The 27538-nt window shown below is 48.2% G+C and overlaps 1 protein-coding gene across 2 annotated transcripts; it reads left to right on the top strand.

The window, feature by feature from the left end:
* Nucleotides 1-1957: 1957 nt before the first annotated feature.
* Nucleotides 1958-26504, top strand: NR1I2 (nuclear receptor subfamily 1 group I member 2). Of its 2 annotated transcripts, XM_032347723.1 has the most exons (9): nt 1958-2040; nt 17002-17220; nt 18360-18493; nt 19881-20068; nt 20974-21248; nt 22600-22742; nt 22914-23030; nt 23382-23487; nt 24824-26504. In XM_032347723.1, exons 2-9 carry the CDS (start codon nt 17189-17191, stop codon nt 24966-24968), a joined length of 1140 nt encoding a protein of 379 aa, XP_032203614.1. In that variant the 5' UTR covers nt 1958-2040; nt 17002-17188; the 3' UTR covers nt 24969-26504. The 2 variants fall into 2 exon arrangements, with proteins under 2 accessions (XP_032203614.1, XP_032203608.1); XM_032347717.1 differs by having other exon boundaries at nt 22914-23487.
* Nucleotides 26505-27538: the final 1034 nt, after the last annotated feature.

Here is a 27538-nt window from a genome sequence, read left to right as displayed (position 1 = left end):
TACTTTTTTTTTTTCAGAGTGGTCATTTCAGAAAAATGAAGAGGAAGGTATAGACATTCCCCGTATGCTATCTGACCCTGCACACACTCAGCCTCACAGCCAGCCCCTTATCCACACCCCCCAGAGAATGGTACATTTGTTGCAATCAGTGAAACGACATTGACACATCGTAATGACTCAAAGTCTATAGTCCACATTAGAGTTCACTCTTGGTGGTGTCCATTCTATGGATTTGGAGAAATGTTTGATAACATGTATTCACCATTACAGTATCACACAAGAGTGTTTTTCCTGCCTTAAACAGTCTCTGTACTCCCCAAAAGACCTACTTTTAATCTTGGAAATAAAGGTTTCCTGGAGCGAGTTCCTATTCTTTTCCGGCTTCCCACCGCCGGCTGTAGTCATGGCCTGTTGGTCATAGCTTTGCAGGATATCAGAGGTACCACCAGGCCCAGAATACAGCCCCTAGGGCACCCTAGACAGGCTGCTTCCCCCAGGAGACCAAGCCAGTATCTCACTTCTTCTAGATCTTCCCTGTGTGAGGCCCAAGTCAACCTCCCAACCAGTGGGATTTATAATCCAATGCTCCCCAGCTCTAGCAGAATCCCCTCTGGACAGATAGAAACTGGACTGACAGAAAGGAGTCCCATGGCCATAGGTCCCAGTCACCACTGCGGCTGAAGCTCCAATAGTGAGACACATGCACCATCTTATTTCTGCATTTGGATGAGGACAGCAAGGTGAACAACCACTTGATAAGGGTTGACCTAGATTCTAGTCCTCCTCACATCCAGGAGAGGAAAATTGAGGGGAAGAGAAGAAACTAGTTTAGCTGAGAAGCAAGAAAACCATACCTATTCTTGCTTTTCTTATCAGGAGGGCTTGATGAAAATATCTAATTCAGGATAAAAACAATTTAAATCAGAAACATGTGTAAGGCAGTCCAAATTTTCCCAAGATGACCATGATAATTGTTTAGAAATCTCTAGTTCTTATCCCTGTCCATCTAACTGATCAGTTTCCCTCGCCCTTTCTCCTCTTCCTCCCCTTTGTCCTTCCCCCAAGATCCAGCTCTACTGTTGTCAGAAGAACATACCTAGTCCACTCCCCACGCCTACCATAGAACATTTTTTTAAAACAAAGCAAGTAGAAGAAACATATCCTGGGAAACCCACTGCTTTGGGCTTTTGTCTATTCTTTTCCCTTAAGAGCTAGAACAGCCATCAAGCTCCTCCCAGGGAACCTGAAGGATCAGGCTGCAGGGTGCGGGACTGCTGGTTCCTGGCCGGCCTGGAGGAGGACAGAGCCTTGGACCCATTCTCTGGTTCCTGGTCATCTGTCAGTCCCAGCACTAGAGCTGCAGGTCACGCTCCCCTGCAATGGGCTTAGCCCCCACCCCTCCCTCTTCCTCTCTCCCTGTGTGCCCTCTCTCACCTGAACATGCTGCCCTTGCTCATCATCTGGTCAAGTAACACTGTCTAGGAAGGTGGCTTAGACAAAGGAACACATATGTTAGGAGACCTAGGTTCAAATTAACTTTGCCCCAGAGGCACAGCACAGAGAGCATCAGTTGCATGAATTTGCACAGAACCAGTTAGACCAAACACATACTAGCAACACTACCCCCCATCTCCAGCATTTTACAGTGAAGACTGGAGAAAAAAGTGGGGGCACGTAATGAGAGTAAATACGGTAATAGGTTCATTTGCTAGTTGGAGCTCTGGACTTGGGACTTAGGAGTGCCGGATGGGGGCCACAGGGAGCCTACAGCCTACGTCTGACCTGGACTGAGATGTAGGTGAGAGACAAGATTGGCTCACATCCTGGGAAATAACCTAGGTCGGAACTCTAGCAGGAGCCACAGCCTCTCCCCAGGGCAAAGTGTTCACCACAGTAACAAGCGAAAGAGGAAGGTAATGCTTCAGTCTTCAGCACGGCAAGGACTTGAGGGCTGCCGAGCTTCTCCCTGATCCTTTGTTCCTGCTTATTCAGAGCGGACACCAAAGGAGAAGTCACAGCAAAGAAGTTGCCACCAAGCAGGTATGGGTTTTCTTTCTTCCTTTCTCTTTTGCCAGGGGCAGATCGCCTCCCCAGATCCCTGCCAAAAAAAAAAAAAAAAGTGGGAACGCAAACATATCTTAACATTTGAGGCCCGCACCGTAGAGGGTCATATTGGCCTTACAGCTGTTCAGCTTTCCAGGATGGAAAAAAACGTGCAGATAATCACTTAATATCGAGTTCCATTAACCATGCTTCCTGATCATGCACCTGCCTCCTAAAGAAATAATCACAGTGGAAATCTCAATTTTATATAAGCCACAATGAGTCATACACACAATCGGCCCCCTCTCTGTTGCAGAGTTAGAGTATCCTGATCCAGAAAAATACCCAGGTGCGGGGCTGTGGGGGCTGGGAGCAACTCAGCCCTGGTTCCTCTCAGTCCTTGGGGCCAGGGCAGAGACCCAGCTGCAGGACAGTCACAGGGCCTGATCTCCTCTGCAAGGGGTCCCTCAGAGGCTCTTCCAAACCCCTCCCCAGCCCTCAGGCTGAGTTGGCTTTGGCCCAGTCTGTGTTCTACCTTTACTTGCCGGGGTAGGCAGCCTGGCCCGCAGAACAAAACCTCTTCTCCATAGCAGCCCAGCAGCTATGTTTGAAGGTAACACCATGTGTGGGGATGGTCAGGAGTTACCTCTGAGGCCACTGAACCTTGATTCAGTGAGTCAGCTGCGACAGGCACTAGACTCCTCACACACGGGATGGCTGTGTGACTTTGGTGCTGGCTGGAAAGGTCAATGGTCAGCACCAAGGTGGCCAAGGTGACTGGATTATTTCCACTGTGATGGGTGTTTGATCTCGAATGATATGGCCAGAGTCCAGAATGTTCTAAGCAAGGCCCCAGAGGCTACTACTTATTTAAGTAGTTGGTTCATAAGAAAGATAAATTTTTCCATATACTTATTAAGTATAATTTTCAATATCCTTTTGAAAATATCTTTAAGTTATATTACAAACTTAAATCTAAACCAGGGATTGGCAAACTATGGTGTGCATGCCAAATGTGAACCACCAGATTTTTTTTTTTAAGATTTTATTTATTTATTTGACAGAGACAGAGAGAGAGAGAGAGAGCGAGCACAAGCAGGGGGAACGGGAGAGGGAGAAGCAGGCTCCCTGCCGAGCAGAGTCCGATGCATGGCTCAATCCCAGGACCCAGGGACCAGGATCTGAGCTGAAGGCAGATGCTTAACCAACTGAGCCACACAGGCGCCCCCGCCACCAGCTGTTCTTATAAATAACATTTTATTAGAACACAGCCATGCTCAGTAATGACATATTATTTACAGCTGCATTTGCCCTTGGACAACAGAATTGAGTACTTGCAAAAAAGACAATATTGCCCCCAAAGCCTAAAATATTAACTATATGGCCCTTTACAGAAAAAGTTTGTCAAGTCCTAGTCTCAAGCTATCAACTTTTTCTTCAATTATTATGAATGAACATAATAAACAACCACAAAACTGATTAAACTATTGTTAGTAGGTAATAGCTTTTTAAAGTGATGAAGCCTGATTACATGCTTTTTGTAAAATAATGGATCCAAAAGTTAAAAATAGAACTACCTTACGACCCAGCAATTGAAATACTAGGTATTTACTGAAAGGATACAAAAATACTGATTTGGAGGGACACACGCACCCCTATGTTTATAGCAGCATTATCAACAACAGCCAAATTATGGAAAGAGTCCAAATGTCTATTGACTGATGAATGGATGAAGAAGATGTGTGTGTGTGTGTGTGTGTGTGTGTGTGTGTGTGATGGAATATTACTCAGCCATCAAAAAGATGAAATCTTTTTTTTCGTCATTTGCAATGACGTGGATGGAGCTAGAGAGTATAATGCTAAGCAAAATAAGTCAGTCAGAGAAAGACAAATACCATACAATTTCATTCACATGGAATTTAAGAAACAAAACAGATGAACATGGGGAAAGAAAAGAAAGAGAGAGGCAAACCAGAAAACAGACTTTTAATTATAGAGAACAAACTGAGGGTTGAAGGAGGGAGGTGGCGTGGGATGGGTTAAATGGGTGATGGGCATTAAGGAAGGTACTTCTTGTGAGGAGCACTGGGTGGTTATATGTAAGTGATGAATCACTCAGTTCTACTCCTAAAACTACACTGTATGTTAACTGACTAGAATGTAAATAAAAACTCAAAACAATAAATAAAAAAAAAATGATGATTCAGGATAGATAAAGCTAAATTCTCCTTAAGCCATCCTGCCAGTGCCAGTCCCCTGTCCCCTCAAAAGCAACTGCTATAACCAGTTTGGTACATTTATCGCCAATCCTCCGCATTCACAGATACGTACATGTACTAGCAAACTGTTTGTTGTCATATTATTCTCATTCGGGTTTGCCACCCAACAAACTTTTCATATCCATATTCCATATGGAGACTTTCTATCTCTGTATATAGCTCTACGTCAATAATTTTGTATGGATTATACATAGAATATGTGCGTTTTATTTTTTTCAAAGTTTTCTACTTATTTTTTGGGGGGGGAGGGGCAGAGGGAGAGGGAGAGACTCTTAAGCAGGCTCCAGACCCAGCTTGGAGCCCCACCTTGGACTCCTCCAAGGACCCTGAGATCATGGCCTCAGGCAAAATTGAGAATCGGAAACTTAACTGACTGAGCCCCCCAGGCGCCCCAGAACATGTGCATTTTAATTTTTGATGTTATCAAATTGCCCTCCATGGTGACTGCAACAATTTATACTCCCTCCACAGAGAATGACAGTTACTGTTCCTCCACACCCTGATGCTTGCTGTCTATTAAACATTTATTGTTTTTCCGATGAGATGAGTGAAAATAGTAACCCATTGTAAAATATGTAAATGTCCCTGATTACTAATGTGTTAGTTTGCAAAGCTGCCATAACAAAACACCACATGCTTGGGGGCTTAAACTCCAGACACTTATATTCTCACGGTGTTGGAGGCTCAAAGTCCAAGATCAAAGAGCTGGCATGTGTCATTCCTTCTGAGGTCTGACTGTGTCCTCCCATAGCTTTCTGTGAGAGCCCAGCTCTGGTAGCTTGCCTTCCAGATTTCTCCTTCTTACATGGACATCAGTCATATGGGATTAGGCCCCACCCTAATGACCCCATTTGAACTTAATTGCCTCTTTAAAGGTACACTTAGAGATATAGTCACATGCTGAAATGGGGGTGGGGGACACACAACTAGTGTTGCACTAACAACTAGTGCAATTGGGCATCATTTTATATCATTCTTGGCCATTGTATTTCCTCTTCTTAATTGCCCATTCATATTCTTAGCTCATTTTATATGGGGTTATTTTCTTCTACTTACTTGTAGGAGTCTAATATTTATTCTTGGTGCTAATCCTTTGATATACATATAATAAATATTCCTGCTAAGTCTGTGACTTGTTATTTAACTTTGTTTACATCATGTTTTTTAGTCAACAGAAGTATTTACTGTTATTGTTATTGCTGTTATTATTTTGAGTTAGTTGAATTTATTAATTTTCTCCTTTATGGATTTTGTTTTTTGGGGCTTATGTAGGGAAGCCTTCTCAACCTCCTAAGATTACGATGATAATAAAGTATTAGCATACTTTCTTTAAATAACTTTATCACCTAAAAACAAATGGGCTTTTAGTCCTATATTCCAAATTAAGTTTGCCCTCTCCCTAGTCATTTGAACATTCCCTCTATTGTGTACTAAATTCTCATTTTTACATGTCTGCTGCTACTTTTTTTAAAAAAATGCATTTCCTATTCTATCATAGGAAATATTATAGAGTCAATTTCTATTATAGCTTTACTGTTTCTAATTGATTTTTTTACTGACATATACAAAATCTATTTTGTGTTTGGTGTTATTTTTTTTTTAAAGATTTATTTATTTATTTTAGGGAGAAAGTTGGGAGGAAGGGGCAGAGGGAGATGGAGAGAGAAACTCAAGCAGACTCGTCACTCAGCACAACATGGGGCTCGATCTCATGACCCTGAGATCATGACCTGAGCCAAACCCAAAAATCGGACATTTAAGTGACTGAGCCACCCAGATGCCCCAAAAATCTATTTTGTGTTTTGATATTTTGTCTGGTCATTTTACTGAATTCTCTTAATACTTGTAAAACTATCAGTTGATTCTGTTCAAACTTCCTGGTAGACAACTATATTATATATGTAAAAGAGTTTTGTTCTTGCCTTCCTCATCTTTACACAGAGAAAAATATTTTTTTCTCTTACTGCCTTTTCTTGGCCTTCCAGCACAATGCAGAGCAATAATTAAGACTGAGGAGAATCTCAGGGCTGATGCATACAGTTGTAGGAGTTGTGCACTGCACAATTCTAGGGACACCATTCACAAATCCTTTGATGTCTAGGTATTTTTTATCACTGATTTTTGTTTTGAAGATTTTAATTATTTGAGAGAGAAGAGGAGAGAGAAAATGAGCTGGGGAGGAGCAGAGGGAGAGGGAAAAGCAGATTCTGCACAGAGTCAGATGCAGGACTCGATCCCACAACCCATGAGATCATGACCTGAGCCAGAACCAAGAGCCAGACGCTTAACTGACTGAGCCACCCAGTTCCCCCAATGTTTCTGATTTTAATTCATTATTATTTCATACTGTGAACTCCTATTTCCTGGAGACTTCTCTGCAGGACTCTTTGACATAGGAGTGTGTAGGAGCCTCTTCTTGCATACAGGAGCCTTCTAAGTGTCAGGATTTGCAGGGGACTGGGAAGAGTTCCCTGCCATCCAACACCTGTTCATCCACCTGCCTTATCCCCTGAACTTCTGTGAAACACTGAAATAACAATATCCAAATGAAAATTAAGATAAAGAGATACATCCAAATTCCTCATGTAATGTCAGAAACAACTCTCCTGGGTCTGGATGAATTCTAGTCACATTCTGAAATGCTACGCAGTAGGAACACTGCAAACACATAGAAGAGACAGGCAGTTGACTCAGAGGTCATTGTGCTCTGTTAAATATTGGAAGATGGTACGGGATGTACTTTTAACTTGGGCTGATACCAGCTTTCAACCCTGATCTATGTCTAGGAACAAATTTTTTTGACCCCTTGGGTCTGATGACTGCATCCCAGATGCACAAAGGCCAAACTGCATGGCCACCTGAAGATAGCAACAGACTTCTCACTTGAATTTATGTAATGTGACATTTCCTCTCTGAGTTTCCTCTGGGTGCCTGTCCCATGCCAGGGCCAAGGAGTGGGGGACACTTTTGTTCACAGTATTTGATCCATTAAAAAAAAAAACTTTAAATATATGATCTCATTTTATCACTGTCTTTTGTGACAAAAAATGCAAAAAAAACCAAAAAAAAACAACAAAAAAAAACCTTACACTGTACATAGCGCATCCATTGGCCCTATAGGAAGAATTAGAATCAAGGGAAAAGTTCTATCACTTGTTGCCTTTGTGACCTTGGACACACAACCCCAGTGGCTTCAGTCGTAAAGGGGATAATAAGACTTGTCTGGCCCTGCTCAACCACAGAGAGGCCCTTCTCCGCTGACCTCACAGGTGCCCCTGCAGGAGATGATGATTTGGCAACACTTAGTAAATAGTAAAACCTGTATCATAGGAGTTAAAACCTGCCAACCTTCTCCCTTCATTGAACAAAACCAATAGTTTGCAAGCTTCACTGTCAACTTCTTAGAAATTCAATTCTTTTTTTTTTAATTTGACAGAGAGTACAAGCAGGCAGAGGGAGAGGGAGAAGCAGGCTTCCCACTGAGTGGGACTCTATCCCAGGAACCCAGGATCCTGACTCAGGCTGAGGGCAGACACCTAACTGACTGAGCCACCCAGGCACCCCAGAAACCCAAAACTTATGTAACTTCCGTTCAGCTGCTTTTTTTCCCTCTTTACCCTCTGGTCAGTTCTGACATATATCCACACACATACACACATGCGTATATACATACATTTCTGATTGTATATGCTTATGATGCATGTAGATACATACATATAACTACACACATAAGACATACTACATATAAAACATAATATATTATAATCCTACTGCTTCCAATAGTTTCTATCCCTAAAATCACAAGTTTTCTATCATTTTCCCCTCCACTTAGAGTCCTTGCCGCTTCAACTCCAAGTTTCCCACTCTTGCCTCCCCGTAATCTTGGTGACCTGGCTTCAAAGCCTTTTGATTTGACTCATTTGAAGATTAAATATATATTCATCTCCTCCCCACACCCTTTTCTTGGGAAGGAGTTATCTCACCCCCAAACGCATTTCGACTTTCAACAACAGTTTACGATACCAGTTATCTTGCATGTGTGTTTCATTACTTCCTCTAACTTCTTGAACCCTAAAAATGTTTGAATTGCCATACCCTCTACCTGCCTCTCGGTCATCTTCTCCGTTGTGTACAGCCCATTTCCCATCTGGGTTAGTTGGCTTTCTTAGGTCCTTGCTACTCAAATCAGACCAGCAGCGCTGGCAACATCCGAAACCCACCGCCAGACCCAGGGGTTGGAAGGTGTGTTTAACAAGCTCCCCAGGTGATCTGTTTGCACGTTAACGTTGGAGAATCCCTGAACTTAGATTCTAAACATGTGCTCTGGGTTACTTCACCCCATGCAGATTCTGAAGCAGACAGAGATCTTAACTGTCACTGAGGTTCCGAAGTGTGGTTCGAAAGCTAACGACCACCAACTCCAGAGCAGCTTGCTTGATTGTGACCTGGTTATCTTTTTATTCCTTACTGTAGTGCTTTGAACTACTGTTGTTCCTTCTGTTCTCTGGTTCTGTTCTCTATTTTCCTTCAGCTTTGTCTCTGCCTCCTGCCTTCTCCTTCCTCGAAACCCTGCCTGGCTCCCGGGGCCGCCTTCTCTGTGGGCATTAGGGCCTCCCGCGGAAGGCAGGACTGAGGTATCTGGCCACACACTTCAGTCAAATATATTGGCTTCCCTTTTAATGTTCTTTAAATATCTGACTAACATTTATTTAGTGACACGTGATGGTATTTTTTTTTATTATAGTAAAAAACACATAATATAGCATTTACCATCTTAGCCATCTTTAAGTGTAGGGTTCAGTAACATTAAGTATATTTAGACTGTTGTGAAACTGATCTCCAGGTCTTTTTCCTCTTGTAAAACTGAAACTCTACCCATTAAACAGTAACTCCTTATTCCTCTCTTGCCCCAGGCCCTGGCAAACATTCTCCTACTTTTTAAACTTTATCGAGGAATAATTGCAAATATAATCATATATATTTAAAATGTAAAATGTGGGGCACCTGGGTGGCTCAGTTGGTTAAGTGTCTGCCTTCGGCTCAGGTCATGATCTCGGGGTCCTGGGATTGAGCCCCACATTGGGCTCTCCACTGAGCAGGAAGCCTGCTTCTCCCTCTCCCTCTGTCTTTCTCTCTCTCTCAAATCAATAAATAAAACCTAAAAAAAAAATGTACAATGTGATGATTTGGTAGACATATATTTTAGAATGATTACCAACGTCCAAATAATTAACTCATCCATCACCCCACACAGTAGACACAGTTAACTCTGTGTGCGTGTATGTGTGAAGAATGCTTAATTCCCACCCCAAGCTACTTTCAAATAAATAATACTGTATTATTAGCTAATTAACCATGTTAGCAACACTGTGTTATTAACTCTAATAACTGTACATTGCCACCACTCGACTTTGTGTTTCTATGAGTGTAACTGCTTTAGTTAAACTCATTTAGGTACCTCCTACACTGAAATCATACAGTACTCGTCCTTCTGCGACAGACTTCTTTGACTAGCACAATGTCCTCAAGGTTCATTGGTGTCGTAGCCTGTGCCAGAATTCCTTCCTTGTCCAGGCTGATAATACTGCATAACACGTGTCTCCCATTCATCTGTTTGTGGCCATTTTGGTTGCTTCCCCCTTTTGCTGTGAACATGGGTATGCACCTACCACTTTGAGGCCCTGCTTTCAGTCCAGAAAGTTGAATTCTGGATCATATGGTCTGTTTTTTATTTTTTCTTCAAAAAAGACCCACCGCCCTGTTTCCCAGAGCAGCTGCGCTATTTTGTGTTCCCAGCAGCAGCGCAAGCGGGTTTGAATTCCCCACATCCTCATCAGCACTTGTTATTTTCCGTTTCTGTGACAGCAGCACCCCCAGTGGGTGTAGAGGGAGGTCTCATGGCATTTCCCTAGTGATCTGTGACACTGAGCATATTTTCATATATTTATTGGCAAGTGATACTTTTTTTAATGCAAAACGTGTATTGTGTCCTTCATGATCAAGACAAGTAATTTATTCTGTGCCATTTTCCAAGCCAGACTACTTCTTAGAAGGCATGTTTAAGTGTTTAGAAAATAAAATAGTCTACTCATTCCCCTCAAACAGCCCTACACCACACACGATTCTGTCTCTGGTTCTGTCTGCCAGTTTTCACAGGGTGCTCAGGGTTGTCAGAGTCTTATCTCCGGTGGCTGGCTGGAGTGACCCAGTGTGACATGCATGAGTGCCCCAGTCACTCCATAGAGACTCGTCTACACTGTCCAGGAGTGTAGGAAAGGAAACAATTTATGGTTTATTTTGTTTCTCAGTTTTTCCAGCAATGTTTTGACACCCTTTGAAATGGTGGCTCCCTACGGAGAAGCTCAGCGATCGGCCCTTTGAGTTGGCTCTGTCTGTATATCTGACATTCCGTGTCACTAGAAAAGGATCTCAGTGGGTTGGTGGATCCCTTGGTTGGTGGATCTCCCTGGGAGAGAGCAGTCACAACATCCCTCACAGGGCCCCAGAACCTGGTCCCACCAGGAGCCCTTCTGAGGGTGGTCGTGGGTGGGGGCAGCCCTCCTTAGCACCCTCGTCCTGTGAGGTCAGGTTGGGCGAATTTGTGTCTCCTTTACAAGGACAGAGGGGAGGCTGTGAATACTTGTCTGCCACAACATTTCTTCTCATGTAACTGTCTCAGATAAAATGTTGGCATTTTATCTGACACATCCTGTCTCTTTCTGATGTGAGGGGCCTGGGGAGGTAGTAATGTTTTTTTCCTATTAAAAGCATTCCTTGATCTCTCTGCTTTAAAAAAAAGTTATTTGATGGGTCTCCTTTCAAAACCCCAGATTTCCCTGTAACTCCCACCTTGCTGCCGACCCCTTCTGTCCTAGCCAAAGCCCACTCTTTCCCCTTCAGAATTGTGGGACAGAAAAAGAAGACTTTGTCCTTGTCACTGAAAAAGATTAAAGAGTTAACAGTGAGGCAGAGAAGGGGGGTGAGGGGGTGTGGGGGGGGGACAGCCGGATCCCAGGAAAGGGATTCTCTGAGGGCTTCTCTGAGGGCTTCCTTTTGGCACGTTTGTCCAGGCTCTTGGGCCTGACACTGGCATCAGTCTGCCCCACAGAGGAGACTGAGCAGTGAAGGCTCTGTCGGCCAGTCTGAGATGTGATCTCTCCTGGAGACTCCAGCAGGTTGTGTCCCTTTGTTGACAGGGACAACGGAAACAGATCAGAGATTGATTTTAGCCAACGAAGCTTGGGGCTCTGGGCCCCTTCTGTACATGGGCTCCCTCGCACAGTTGAATCCTTTTATAACATTTTCATAAGTAAGATATTTAAGCACGGTTGTTTTTAGACGGTTTCTACACCACTGTCCTATTTTCCCTGAAGCCAGGTGTTGATGGAGTGGCCATGGGCTCATTGGAGATTGAGTTGGGGGTACATATAGTTTGGGCATATTCATATAGTGGCAGTTACTTGCGTGTGGGTTTGAGTTACTGCTAACCACCCAACGTAGCAATAGGTCCCAGGAATGTCCCGCTCTGCTGCTTGTCCGCCACCGTTGCAGGTGCCCGGCAGAAGCCAAAGAAGGGGAGTGAAGTTTGAAATGTGTGGAGCCAAGAATTAGACCATGGAAAATTCTTCCAAATACGAAGTCTTACACGAAAGAAACTTGATAGAGGTTTTCTTATGTTTGACAACAATCCTCAGCTACATGTGAAGATGAAAATATTCCCATTATCATAATAAAAAGCAAAGTTTGGTCAATGATACTAGAGAAAAAACTTTATATATAAAGTTCCCATATAAACTTTTTTATATAAAAAATGACATTACATGGGTTCCTGGGTGTCTCAGTGGGTTAAGCCGCTGCCTTCGGCTCAGGTCATGATCTCAGGGTCCTGGGATCGAGTCCGGCATCGGGCTCTCTGCTCAGCAGGGAGCCTGCTTCCTCCTCTCCTCTCTCTCTCTCTCTCTCTGCCTGCCTCTCTGTCTACTTGTGATCTCTGTCTGTCAAATAAATAAAATCTTTTTTTAAAAAAATGACATTACAATATCATTGCTATATGAGGGGAATAATTTGTTTTCTGTTGCTGCTGCAGTAATACCACAAACTTGGTGGCTTAATACAAAATTTATTATCTTATAGTTCTAGATGTCAGGGGTCCAAAGTCAGTATTACAGGGGTGAAACCCAGATGTTAGCAGGCTGGTGCCTTCTGGAAGGTCTAGGGGAGAGTCTGTTTACCACCTTTTCCAGCTTCTAGAGCCTGCCTGGATTCCTAAGTTCACAGCCTCTTTCTTCATCTTCAAAGCCAGCAACGTAGCATCTGACCACTTTTCCATGATCACGTCTCTTTCTCTGACCAGATCCAGGAAAGTTTCTCTGATTTTTGAGGTCTGTTTCCTCAATCACATCTGTAAAGACTCTTTTTCCATATAAGGAAACACATTTCCATGTTTTAGGGATTAGGATGCGAATCTTTGGGGACCATTATTCTGTTTCCCACAAAGGACAATATTAATAGTTGTAATTTATTGTGATTTCTTTTCTTAGTCTTTCTCACAAATACATCTTCTCTTTGGTACCTAAATCCGTATTTGCAATGTGCGTTCTTTTTCTTGAAGAAGACCCCTCCAGTTGTACAAGCCTCAGACTTCACATAATCTGACTCCTGGCAAGTCTACTTGCCCACTGACTGGGTCGAAAACTTGACGAAATTTTTCCCACACTAGCTGGGCAGAGTCTGTGGGGGTGGTTCTGCTCACTGGCCAGGAAGGGAACCTGGGAATAGCTGAAGAGGAGAGTACCTGTGTCTCATACGGTGACTCCGGACAATCACTGAGCAAAGTGCAGGATGCCCATATTCTATAAGGGATGCTCTGATGAGCGCCATGCTCTGTGGGTGCCTGTTGGGGGGAGGTGGAAGAGCCCCTGAATCGTGGCACTCAGAGCTCAGTGGATGTCCTGCTTTGGCAACTGCCATGATGCTTTTTGGTTCAGCCAGTCTGCTCTTTCTGTCTAGGGGCTCCAAGATGATCATGTCTGGCTTTCTCTCTGGGATTCTTTCCTGGCCCCAATATTGACCGAAGTCTCTCTTCTCTCCTGCTGCCTTATGGAAAACACCCATCATCAGGGTCTCCCTTTTGGCCATTTACTCTACCCTCTTCGGGTCTTCATGCTGCCCCCCCACCTCGCTACCTGGGCCACTGGTCGCGCAGGTCCCGGAAATTCCTTCTCTCTGCCCTTGAGTCTCCCCCACTCTCACTTCTCTAGGGCTGTCTCTTTCCCAAATCTACCTTGGCACCCAGGTGAGGGCTTCTCTCCTGCTCTCCCCCCTTCTAGCAATTTCCTCTTCCTGCTCTGGTGAGAATTTTCTCCTCCACCTCCAGACATCTCTGCTACACTTGGCAACCCAACAGGCAACATCGTGGGCCTTCTACTGGCCATTTCCTTCTTCCCTAAAAACAAAAAAATAGGCGCTTCCCACATCTATACCCAGTGTCCAGCCTGGATGTATCTGCAGCATGGCTCACTGTGTTCACACAGTTTCTCAATATCTGGCTCCAAGGGTCACTAGTGGATGGCTTCCCACCCCTCCCTCTCCCCCAAAGTAGACTCTCTCCCCAGCACCACCTTTTCACACATTCCTTCTGCTGGTGAGGAGTGTGAATATTCACACACTTCTCTGGTTTTCTTGGTTTTCCATCATGATTAGCCATCTACCCCATACTGTTGGGGTCCTGGGAACACTCAAACCTAGTGTGCTGCCTCTCACAGCTCAATCCCCCTTGACTGGCAGATGCCAGGTCTGCGGACAGGGTCTCATTCGGCCTCATTTTGGAGCCTGAAGCTGCTCAACCAGGACCACTCAGGTGTTCTGCAGGGCTGTCAGTGTGGGCCTCCAGTGGCCACCGTTCTCCACTGTCAAAGCCAACCCAGCGGCCATGCAGTTTTCATCCTCCACACCTGCCTCTGAAGTCCTTCCCCGGCTCCTGGGCATCCCGGAGTCCTCCCCCAGCCGCACTTGGGGATCCTTCCTCCTTCCATAGCAGAAACTGAACTCTGCGTTTCCTTTAGACTTTCTCTCCGCTATCACCCTGGGATGCACCGTTCTCCTTCCTTTCTTTCTCCCCAAGTTCAACCCTGTCCTCCCTGTAGTTTGCAAGTTCTCCAGCATGCTCAGATTACCAAGCCGGGTGAGGAATAGGTGCAACCCTTAGAGCAAGCCCAGCTGGATTCAGTCAACACTGCATGTTTAATTAGTCTGATTAAATTCACATGAGCAAGAGATGTGGCTGGCACATACCAGTCACCCAGGCACTGTCATTTCTCTGTCCACAGGGCACCGTGCTGGAAGGACTGTTGTAAGGCGGAAGCAGGGTCAGAACTGTAGGCATCACCCAGCACCCCCAGGTCCGATCTATTTCTAACAGAACTCTAGCGGTTCTGTTTCCATTATCTCTTGCCATATAACAAACCTCCCCAAAACTTGCTGGGTGAAGCCAGCCACCATTTTATTTTCTCCCATCATTCTATGTTGACAGAGCTCAGCCTGCTCTGTGGCATCAGCCGGATGCTTAGCTGGGCTGGTATGTCCACGAGGGTTTGCTCACTTGTCTGGAGCTTGGTGGGGAGGGCTGGAAGGGCAGGGCAGAGGGACCTCTCTTATCTTGTCATATGAGGGCTTTCCCTCTGCACATGGTCTCTCTGCATGGTCCCCTTGGGTGTCACCTCAGCAGCAGAGCTAAACTTTTCTCACACGGTAGGTTAGGGCTCCCCCAAAGGGCAGAAGCAGAAGCTACCAGGCCTTCTTGCAGCTTTGGCCCACAACCGGCACAGTGACATTTCCCCACAATTCTATTGGTCAAAGCGAGACACAGGCCATCCCAGATTCCTCCTGTGAGAGGACTGCAATAAGGTGTGGACCCCAGGAGGTGTGGTTTGCTGGGACAGACTTCGGAGCAAAGCTGTCATGGGTTCTCTAGCTGGGGCTTCATATATGAGAGAATGAACTACAGAACGTACCAGATCTGTGTGACAGTCAACTTAGGTAAAACAAAGTAAAAGTTACACAAATGCTATGACATGAGTCTCTGGCAATAATCCTAATACCTCCCCATTACAGAGTTGTATCAGTCAGACACAGTGCAATAAGTAAATGTCTCCTCCCTTTGTCCCTTGGCAGACAATTCTTTGCACATCTAATTCTGCTGTAAGTTGTTTTTTTGGTTGTTTTTTTTTTTTTAAGATTTTATCTATTTATTTGACAGACAGAGATCACAAGTAGACAGAGAGGCAGGCAGAGAGAGAGGGGAAAGCAGGCTTCCTGCTGAGCAGAGAGCCTGATGTGGGGCTCAATGTGGGGCTCGATCCCAGGACCCTGGGATCATGACCCGAGCTGAAGGCAGAGGCCTATACCACTGAGCCACCCAGGTGCCCACTGTAAATTGTTTTTGCTGCTCTTGCTCATGGTGCCACCTTAGTGTTTGATTCCTGATTTGTGAGGTTTCGCTCATATTTCTTGAAAATCATTTGTGTGATTCTTTGCACCTCAGTGGAAAGTGATTTCCCTAGAGAAGAGTGTGTCTGCTTCTGTGGGTGCCTGGGAGCACTGCCCACCCAAGATCTCCTTCAATCAAATCATTAGCTTCAGGTTTTTGGGAGGACTCTCGATATACATTTTGTCTGCAAGCCCACATGAGGTCAGGATCATGATTTGAAAAATCAGGAGGGATTTCCCCCCACACCTGTTCAGTTCAAGTTTCCCATCAGCCCATTTTATATACAGTTTTCTGGAAGCAGGATTGTGGGACAGATTAATTTCTAATTCATTTTTACAGGTGAAATGTTTGCTTTCATCTATTTTGCTGCCGGAAAGAGAAACTTTCATGTTGAAATGTTACTAAAAGTTTTATTTGGGGTTAAGAAAAGGCAACATCATCTGTGGTGTGGTGGCCCTGGGTAATCAGTGCCCAGAGAGGCTCTGGGAGGCATCATGGATAAGACAACTCCCATCTCTGCTCATCCTCCTCTGTGCTCACTCCAAGTATAGAATTCGGACACACTCTCAGGTGAACGTTCCCTGGGGCAAGCATCTCAAACACAAGTCTACTAACGGGTACAAGTTCTTTGATTTCTCACTTATGCCCCCGCTTGACTGGAATGCTGGCCATTGTCTTCCTGCATTCTGAGAGCCCGTCTCCTCTCTGTCTTTCTCCCCATTTGCTTGGTTACTTAGCTGAAAACTGCCTTTCTGTCCTGCCTTTTCAACTTTCTCTGGGAGCTTGGGCCACCTCATGCCTGAGAGGCTGTCTCCCTAGTCCCAGAACCATCTCTAACAAGTGGCCTGTCCCATGGGCCTCTGACCAGGTTTTGGGCTCCTAATCCAAGTCCATTCAGGAATTGCTTCTGTGACCCCACCAGGGCAACCTTTTCTTTCTCCTTCTCATTTCTTCCTCTTACCCTTCTCTCACCATATTCCTGTTCACATGCTTTCCTACAGGGCCCTGTTACTGCATACACACCGCCACCATGACATCTTTCCTGATAATGAGTACTAATCCCACCCCCAGTTCTCCCGTGGTTCAGCCCTTGGGTCTGCAGAACCATGTGGGAGCAGCACACAGGGAGGACTGTCTCAGCACATCTCTGCCCGGCCCCTTCATTTCCTGTGTCTTTTTTTTCACTTCTAGCCCAAGAGGCCTAGAAGCAAACCTGGAGGTGAGACCTGGAGAAAGCTGGAACCATGCTGACCTTGTGTCCTACGAAGAGGCAGATTCAGCACCTGCGAAGCCTGCTGTCAGTGCAGATGAAGGAGATGGGGGTCCCCAAATCTGCCGTGTATGTGGGGATAAGGCGACTGGTTATCACTTCAATGTCATGACATGTGAAGGATGCAAGGGCTTTTTCAGGTAGAGTTACCTGCCAGCCCTTACCCACCTGCCACCCCAACACACTGGGTCACATCTAACTGGGGCTCTGCCATTAGCCCACTGGGAACTGCTTTAGAGTCTCAGCCTGACCTATCCCGGCTTCAGAGTATGGGGCAGTTGCCAGTTCAAAAGCCTTCTATTTTTTCAGGAGATTCATGAATATCTCCGAGGACTTCATCTTCCATCTTTTTATCTTACCTGGGAAAGGGCCCCTTCCGCTAAGATAACCCTTTTGTTTCTCCATGTGTTGAATAAAATGGAAAATCAGTTCATAAAAGAGGAACGAATCCAAAAAGCCAAAACTCTAGTGCTCAAATCAACTTCAGGGAGTGTTTGTTAAGCAAAGAATGACATAAAATAAAAGAATAGGACAAAACAGTCTCATCTAGAAACAGGCAAACAGGGAGGTCGAAAACTTAAGGACTGCAAAGTATCAGCTCATAGCAAGACAGGCCTACACAGAACGGTTCACATTGTCCAAATGAAGAAAGAGTAAAGACCAAAGCCCCCCTGCGAGGCTCTCAGATCAAAAGGAAGAGAAGCGGGCCAAGAAAGGAGGGAAGCAGAGAAAGAATGTGTGAGGAGTTGGCAGTCTGCCCACCAGGAGGGCCAGGGAGGTGAGAGCAGCTCCCACCTAGGGGCCCACTTGGGACCCTCAGAAGCTCCCAGGACAGCCAGCTGGCTGTCTGCAGAGTTCCTGGCAGCTGAACATGTGCCCAGAAATGGACCCTAGAGCCAGGACCCATCCCGCAATCTCTAAGATGGGCTGCCAGTCAGCATGCGGTGGGTGGGGGGCCAGAACCCACAGCAGGCCCTCCCGGGAGGCGCTGCGGCAGCTTGGACATCTCCCTAGTGAAGAAGCCCCGGCTTTGGGGCTGGTGCTGCGAGGCTCTCCAGTCCCGCGGGGCTCGGTTGGTCTAGTGCGGGTCCCAAAGCAACCACGTCGGCAGCCACACTCCGGGTCGTGTGGAGTACAACAGGGTCCAGAGAGACGTGTAGCTTGGAACACCCCCCCCCCCCCACCACCACCCGTCCCACCCCCCAACTCCCCACCACACCCGGGCACAGGAAGCCCCGGTGTTCCTCGAACCGGCCTTTCACTCTCTGTTCTCTCACAGGAGAGCCATGAAACGCAACACCCGGCTGAGGTGCCCCTTCCGGAAGGGCACCTGCGAAATCACCCGGAAGACCCGGCGTCAGTGCCAGGCCTGCCGGCTCCGCAAGTGCCTGGAGAGCGGGATGAAGAAGGAGAGTGAGCAGCGGGAAGGGCCCTGGGCGGGCGCGGGCTGGGGCGCATGCGCATCGTGAGCCTGGGCCAGGTGTGCCTCGGGCCCAGGCTGGACGGAAGCGGAAGCGTGGTGACGTGTACGCGCACGTGTGCAGACACGCACCATGGGTGTGCGCATGCCTGAGACCTGTGTACAACAGGCAGGCCAAGGGAGGCGAGCTCGTGGGCCACCTGCCCACACCACCACCCCAGGCCCATCCTACAAGGACTTGACAGAGAAAATGCGTCTTTATTCTCTGCTCCGGGAGGTGTGGTGGGCATCTCATGCTCCTTTAACCCCTCAGGTGCCCCTGCACGATTCTTTTCGTCGCTTTCATAATCGTCCACATGGTGTTTTAGCCAAATTGGGCCAGGGGAACTGGGGAGAAGGAAGCCAGAGGCACATGGTGTGATACGACCCCCAACCTTCTAGCAGCTAGTACCCATCAGCCTCCCAAACCTGGTGTTTGGGAGGAATTCCAGAGGAGTCAGACAGGTGGCATAGGATGCTATCATTCTACCTGTAAATCTTGGGTGTATAATTGTGCTCCCAGCTCACTCTGAGATTGAGGCTGGTAGGGAAAAGGCTGGAAGCTTCCAGTGCGTATGTCTCCACTGATCCCAGAGTTGGCAGCCTCTCAGGGGACGAGTTCCCTGGGCCTGTGGACAGGGGCATCTCCTGCAGGCCAGCTGAGAGTCAGGCCCTCGTGTGGCTGTCTCCACCGTTGCTTGCACCGACGCCCACCTCTTTGCTCTGCACACATAAGCTCCAGAAATCCATGGAAGGCCCTAAGGCTCCAACCTATGTAGGAAATGGCTGGAATGGTCACCAATATTTCGTGCTGAGCAGCAGCCTTAGCTCCCTAGGGTCTTGGAGACCCAGATGCCTTGGGGGAACTCTGAGAAGTCTGGTTTGTTGTCTAATCCACCAAAGAAGACTACTGACTGACCACTTATGTGCCAGGAAATCTGCTGGCACTTTGCATGCCATGTCTCATTGTGGCAGCAGCGTGAGGGGAGCACTGTTGCTCCAGATCATGAAGAAGGACATTGAAGCCTGGAGGGGTTAAGGTGCTTGTTCAAGGTCACCGCTAGCGAGTGGCAAAGCTGTTACTAAAACCCAGCATCTTTCAATTCTGAAACCCGAGCTCTTCCCAATATTCCACAAAGTTGTCACAAACCCACTGCCTCAGGCGGTTTACCAGCTGCACATCACTCTCAGCCCTTAACCCAGTGTTTCTCCAGGGGAGCCCACCATCTAGGACAGGGTGGGTTTTTTGCCACCAGCCCTAGTCCTCCTGCTGCATGGAGGCTCACCAAGTGCAGCCAAGCTCCTGCAGGTGCCTGAGCCTGCCCCTGGTTATCCCCTCAGTGATCATGTCCGACGCGGCTGTGGAGCAGAGGCGGGCTCTGATCAGGAGGAAAAAGAGAGAACGGATGGGCACTCAGACCCTGGGAGCCAAGGGGCTGACTCAGGAGCAGCAGACAATGATCAGAGAACTGATGGATGCTCAGATGAAAACCTTTGACACCACCTTCTCCAATTTCAAGGACTTCCGGGTATGAGGCTCTCTCCAGTTGGCTCAGACATTATCCTAGCTCCTCAAAACCCCAGTCTCATTCCCAAGGGTTCTCAAAGAGTGGCCCCCGCCTGCGCATCAGTGGGGGCCCCAGGGAATGGTTAGAAATACCAGTTCTCAGCTTACCCGAGACCTGCCAAATCAGAAACGCTGACGGTGGGGCCCAGTGATTGGTGTTTTGACAAGGAACACCTAGGTGATTCTGACATGTGCTCAGAGAGAGAATCTTTGTTCTCTCCTTCCACAGCAGGTAGTAAGTGGGCCTGAGCCAGAAACAGAGTTTTGGAAGCTGAGTTGCTCTAGGGTGGTTGACCCTCAGGGCTTTCTGAGGACAGGCCCAGGACCTGTTGGGGATCTGGCATTTGTGAAAGGGTTTTATAGATCTAAGACACATTTGTGATCTCAGCAATGTCAGCCATGTCTGATCCCGGTGCTCTCTTCCTGCTCTGTGCTCACAGGTGTATCTCAGGCGATTGGCTCCACTCAGAGAGCTGGCAGCCAGTGACCCCTGGAGTCTGTTCTTTCCATCTGCGGCTCCCACAACCTCCTTTTTAAGTCAGGGGTGCTTGGAACACACCCAGAGGTGGAGATCCCTTACATTCCACTGGGCAGAGAGCAAACCCATTTCTGACCAGGCAGGGATGGGAGGGAACATTGATAGATCCACTTGACAGGAGAGGACCAGAGAGAAGGAACGAATACTTGCGTGCACACACACACGCACGTATATATGCATGCACGTGTGTGTGTGTGTGTGTGTGTGTGTGTGTGTGTGTCTGCACTTGGCATCCTCTCAGGCTGCAGCAGTGGCCTGTGTAGAAACCTGTTTGGGAGAATACATGCTGCCCCTCCTGTCCTCTCTCCATCTTCCGGGTCCTGTCCCAGCTGCCAGAAGTGCCCAGCAGTGGTCACGAGGTTCCGGAATCCCTGCAGCCTCCAGCGGGGGAAGAAGCTGCCAAGTGGAGCCAGATCAGGGAAGATCTGTGCTCACTGAAGGTCTCTCTGCGCCTGCGGGGGGAAGACGGCAGCATCTGGAACTACAAACCCCAACCTGATAGCAGTGGGAGAGAGATCTTTTCCCTGCTGCCCCACATGGCTGACATGTCAACCTACATGTTCAAAGGCATCATCAACTTTGCCAAAGTCATCTCCCACTTCAGGTAGGACACAGCGGCGGGGTGGAGGGGTGTGGAGAGGAGCAGGCAGTGGCCAGCAGATTTAAAGGGTCTAGGGTAGATTCCTCTGAATTTGGGGGATGTTGGTGCCAAAGGACCCTCCCTTATCTCCACCTACCCTTCCCATCAATAGGCAGGGCAGGTTATATTGTAGGAGCCCACCTGTTCCCCTGTGACACCGAGGCCTTGTTTAATGGGGTGAGGGTGGCTATGAGTCAGATGTAGCACATTAGATCAGGGGAGTAAGAGAAAGGCCTGCCTGCACATGTGGATCTTGGCAGATCCCCACTGACATCCGGTGACCCGCAATGGAACATCGTGGTGTGAGGTTACTTGCCATTTCTTGTGAGCACGGTTGTGAGCACTGCCCCCCCCGGAGGTGTGCATGATGATCTCCTTCCTTCAACAAATAGAAAACTAAGGTTCACCAAGGTCAAGGAACTTGCACAGGGTTGTAGTTAACCAGAGGGGCCCGATTTGGGAGCAGAGTGCAGAGTTCAAAGCCAACTATCCACCAGGTCCTGAGCCAGCGCTGGGAAATAAGAGAGTAAGATCGACTTCCTGAGATTATAGATCTGAAAGAAAGGGGCTGGTGCAGAAAAAAAGGGACCGAATTTCTGAGGAGACCAAAGACAGGCAGGGGGCCCCTCAACAGCCAGCCTAAATGTTGTTCCTTCTGGGGTCTTAGTAGAAATGCTCCTCTGTGGGGAGTCGGGAACTCGCAGATTTTGGGGGTGGTGTCAGCCTAAACATGAATTTCAGAGGTGGCCATTGTGTCTTGGCCTGGCCTCAGCGCCGGGAGGGGGCTGACGGCATCTGGGCTGCCTTGAGCGAAGCGATAGAAACAGTCAATCCATAACAGACAGCAGGAAGCAGATATGCCTACAGGCATGGAGCTCCTGCCAAAGGAGCGGCGCCAGAGGAAGGACTTCTGGGAGGTGCCTCCACAGCCTGTCTTGAAGGGCCAGCAGGGTTTACCTAAGGGGAAGCCAGAGGGGTGGTCATCCCAAGTGGGGAAATTGAGGCAGAAACTGGAGGCTGGGGAGCTGGAGCCGCAGCATGGACCGTGGGCCAGTGGCTGTGGGGGACTTGGAGGAGATGGGCTGGACAGTAGGGGAGAGCAGGCCTCACTGGCAGCACAGACCCCAGCAGCAGGAGCCCCGCGGGAGGTGTGGGGAGGAGCAACCTGCTTGGCTGCTGTCAGAGGAGGGATTGGAGGCTATCTGAAAGCATCTGCAGCACCCCCCCCCCCCAGCCACGTTTCTGGATATGGGAGGGGGCTGGCCTATAGCCCCCAGTCTGGAAGCTGGCACATCCCCCCCATCCTCTCTGCTAGGGATTTGCCCATCGAGGACCAGATCTCCCTGCTAAAGGGGGCCACCTTTGAGCTGTGCCAGCTGAGATTCAACACGGTGTTCAACGCAGAGACGGGAACCTGGGAGTGTGGTCGGCTGTCCTACTGCTTGGAAGACCCCGCAGGTGCCCGCGAGCTGCCTGCCTGCCCCATCGGAGGGGGACAAACATGCGCGTGGTTGGAGGGGAGGAGCCACATCAGGACAGGCCGAGGGTCCTGGGGTTGCAGGGCAGAGACGGGTCGACTGGCAAACAAGCCCTCTGTGAGGGAAGGCTGAGAATTTTGCCCACCCACAGGTGGCTTCCAGCAGCTTCTCCTGGAGCCGGTGCTGAAGTTCCACTACAGGCTGAAGAAGCTGCAGCTGCATAGGGAGGAGTACGTGCTGATGCAGGCCATCTCTCTTTTCTCTCCAGGTGACGACCCCACCTGGCCTGCTTGGCCACTCCCCTCCAGCACCTCCAGCCCCAGGCTTGCTTGCATTCCCTCAGCTTTAGGAGGAGGTGGCAGCTCACCCCTGCCCTCCCCAGGGAGGGTCCCAGCCTCTGGGCTTGCCCCCGTTTGCTGCATGGCCAGGAGGGGGTCCCTGGCTAGCTTCTCCCTGGGTTGGCGGGGTGATGTCCCCTTCGAGTGCCATCCTCCCTTCCCTGCCTGGGTGCCTCTGGCTCCGGAAGGTGGTTGGCTGGCCATTTGCACTCTCTGGCTGGCCCGATCTTGTCTGCCCCCACGGCCTTGCTGGCACCACGCTGTCTTCCCGTCCCCCGCAGACCGCCCAGGTGTGGTGCAGCGCAGTGTGGTGGACCAGCTGCAGGAGAGATTTGCCATTGCCCTGAAGGCCTACATCGAGTGCAGCCGGCCCCAGCCTGCCCACCGGTGAGCAGCAAGCAGGGAGGGTGTGAGGGGTTCCCTCCAGCAGCCCCGTCCTCTAGGCACCCCACCTGTTCTGGGCCTCTCGGAGAGGGCAGGCCAGAGCTTCTCCTGGGGCAGCCTCTGACTCCCGGGGCTTTGGGGCCCTATTCTGTGACCTCCACTAAGGCCCCCAGCCCAGTCAGCCTGAGTTCCAGCCCAGCAATGGAGAAACTTGAGGAAAGGCCAGAGGCCATGCCCAGCTGTGAACGTTCTCCTGTCTGCCCTTTTCCACTCCTGTCAGCAGGAATAGGAACCACCAGGGAGTACCCCCAGAGGCTCCTACAGGCTCTTCTACCAATAGCCAGAAGTAACCAGCATGGTAGTAAAAATAACCATGACAAAAACCATGATGGTAGTAATAAATAAATTTGCACTGAGAAGTGCCAGCCCTGGGGCCAAGCAGTTTACATGATTTGACCCCTTTAATCTTGAACACAGACCCATGAAATGGGTGCCACCACTCCCCTGCAAGGGGCTGGAGACTCAGGGTGACTGCCTCAGGGTCCCCAGACAGATGGGTGGGATCTGGAGGTGGCAGAAGGTGGACCTTTTGAGTGCTCCCCAATCCCGTCCAGGAACAAGCACAAACAGGCAGGGTAGGAAAGTCCGTAGTTTGTGCTGGCCACAGCCAAAGGACGAAGGCTGCTCAGGGCTCGGCCAGACAGGGGTTTCCATCCCTGCGCTGGCTCTCAGCAGTCCTACAGGCCCAGGCCCTGAGGGGTGAAGGCCTGCACGAGGTGTGTTGGCTGAACTTCAAACCCCAAGTCCTTGCTTGGCCCGCTTTGACTTTAGTTTGAGCTCAGCCTCTGGGCCACCTCCTGATGTTCTTGGTCTTCCCCTGCTTGGAGCTGGGAGGCATCACGCAAAAACTAAGGCATGAAACTGCTCTCAGACGCTAGATCCCGGGCTGGATCCAGGAAGGATCGGCAGGTCATCCTGTAGTTGCTGCCTCCACGACTCCGCTGCTTGGTCCTGGCCCACAGCCATGCGCCAAGGCCATGTTGTCCCCTAGATTGCTCTCTGTGCCCGGCCCCTGCAGTGCCTGGATTTTCCCATGGAAGGCATGAGGGGTGAGGGAGGAGTGTAAGTCCACACCTCAGTCCCTCCAAGTCTGTTCTGCACTTCTCATCCGCCGACTAGGAGGAGCTCAAGGAATTCAACTGAACCTTGTCTCTTGGCTTGCCTGAGATGTTCTAAGAGTAATACCCTCAAACTTGTGCAACTTCAAAGCAGTCCCAGGGTTGGTGGATGGGGACAAGGGTGGGCCGCACCCCCAATTATTCCTCTGGCTGGCCTGCAGGTTCCTGTTCCTGAAGATCATGGCTATGCTCACCGAGCTCCGCAGCATCAATGCCCAGCACACCCAGAGGCTGCTGCGCATTCAAGACATACACCCGTTCGCCAGCCCCCTCATGCGGGAGCTGTTTGGCATCACAGATGGCTGAGAAGCTGCCCCCTTGGGAGAGCCTCGGGTGGTGGGGGGTGCAGCCAGAGCCAGAGCCCTGTCCTTGGAGCCACCATTCCTGGATCCAGACAGACGGATACCGCTGAGAGCCGACAATGCCCTACTGGTCGTGCCCACCCCAGGGAATCCACAAGTACAGCTCTGGCAGTGTTGCCTAGCGTTCCTCAGGGAAGGAATGAGGGTCTTCCTGGACTCCAACCCAGTCTGTGGAGAGGGAAGCCATAGACACTTCGATGGAGAGTGCACTGGCCTGTCCAGAGGCAAGAGCACCCTCCCCTTAGAGATGGCCCTGTGGTCTGGGCATCTAGTGTCATGGTGGGAGAGGGGAAAGGGTGCCTGGGGCTGGACCATCTGAGAGTCTGTGCCCACAGCCAGGTTCATTAGCTTCTTGGATGTTTTCTCTACATAGCCCCGTGTCCCTCACCGCACTCATTTCCAGCCCGCAGCCACCTGTCCTGACCTGCTCAGTGAGTTTCCAAGCCTGTGTTCATTAGCTGGTGTATCTGTGTCTGCGAGAGGAGCCAGAAGGCCTGCAGCAGATGTTAGAGGCCTATCATGACCACTGGGTCTATTCTTTCTTCCTTCTGGACCCTCGTTCTGTGTCTTTGTAGCCATACAAACACATTCGTAAGCACCAACAACATGCAGCTTTCTGTGGGGTATTTGCCGACTCAGACATAGCTCCTGAACTCCAAGACTTTCAAGTTCAACTTAACAAAGCAGAAACACAAGAGTTTTGATCCAAAGAAGTGGTAAGGGCCACAAGAAGCAAGAGGAATTTCTTCCTGTGAACACTGAGCTATGTGGGGTTCTGCATGCACCTGAGGACCCAAGTGAGGGATCTCTGGAACATGTGTTTGTGGGAGGAAGGGCACTAACTGGCTGAGTGCACATTGCGTGACTTAGTGTAGGTTGGCTCTGCGTCAGACCTGGGGCTTGGGTCTGCCCCCGAGGGTGGAACACTAGGGTGCTCTCTGCAACAAGGTTATGTTAATAAACATGCTAGCTATCACGCCCTGTATGCTCCTGTTTACACATCTGTTTGGAAAGCTAAAGAGTATGAAAGTGTTTGCTTTGTTTATAGCCATTTTGAGTAAACATGTTTTTGCCTTTCCTGCAAATTACATTTTGACTAATTTTACGTAAGGCATTCTGCACCTAAGGACAGGATTTAGCAAATATGTTCCTGAGTTTAGTGTCAAATCAAGTCAAGAGGACTAAGTAATTAATTTGTGGCTAGAGATTTAAACTTTTTTTTTGGTCTTCTTTTCTGGGGAAAAAAGAAATGTGGGGGTGGGAAAATAGAAATATTATTTCATAACATACATATCTATTTCTTCACTACTTGTTTTACTACTGCCGTTTGCACATCTGAAGGCTGTTGGTATAAAAACAAAAATGATTTAACTTGGTTTGCTCATAAAATTATTCCATATAAAGATCCATGTAAAGATGATACACCCTGCAATATAGTATATGTGTTGGTGTGTTTATGTACCAGAATTAAAACTGTAGTATTTGGATTAATTTTAAATGTCTAATGTTTTGAGGCAACTGAAGCTACAAGTTAACTGAATTTTAAGGAACAGACACTTGATTAGCTTTTACCATTTTACAAGAAGAAGGCCAAACTCTGAGAACGTGAGAGATTGCCGACACTATAAATCAAAGTAAACAAACATATTCCTTGCCATCTCCTCAGATTTTCCAGCCTGTTCTGCATTAAGGATATAGAACACACACATTTTTAGAAAAGAAACTGAAGGGAAAAAGAGCTCCTCTCTCCCAATACAATGAATACAGATGAATTTGTTCCCAGGAATTTTGTCTAATTACACTCCTTGGGAAATATAAATTTTATTCCACTGTATTCATAAATCATATGCCTTGCCTCTTCCCCATTGAAATAATTTTGAGTGAAATAATTTTGAGCTATTCATTCAAGAGCCCGAAATGGCTATTAAATATAGGCTACAGTAAGGCAAAATTAAGATGGGATGTAAACTCCCATATCGTAGTATTGATTTAAAAAATACCTGGGTAGCTGAATTGATACGTACGTAGGATTTATGTATCTTATAAAAATTATTGTAGTCTAAGTGTAGGGAAGATTCAAGGTGAGATACATCAAACTGCTCACACAGATACTTCAGTAGCTTTGCAGATCTTGACCTTACAGGGCTAGGAGCCAGACTCCACTTTGCTCCTCTCAAACATTTGGATGGCTCCATTACTCCCTTTCCTGAGCCTCTGAACACAGAACTAAGTGTCAGTTTCTAGGCATCCCTGTGGCTGCTGTTCATTTTCTAGGTCTTGTCTCAGGTGAGGATGAAGTTCATCTCCAAAGGTAGGAGAAAAGCCCTTCTAAGAAAGTACTGCTTGCCTTCTGGCCCTCTCATTAGCCGGAGGTACTCAGCAGCTAATCTCTACCTGGCCCAGACATTAAGGATTCAATTAAAGCACTGACATCAACAAGTTTTCTTGTGGGAAGGCTGGGGTGGCCTCCCCTTTCTGGAGAAGAGGCTATAAGTAGAAACAGACATTTGGTTG

This window comes from Mustela erminea, chromosome 1, assembly GCF_009829155.1.
Source record: "Mustela erminea isolate mMusErm1 chromosome 1, mMusErm1.Pri, whole genome shotgun sequence".
Taxonomy (NCBI): domain Eukaryota; kingdom Metazoa; phylum Chordata; class Mammalia; order Carnivora; family Mustelidae; genus Mustela; species Mustela erminea.
This window is presented reverse-complemented; position numbering and strand designations above follow the sequence as displayed.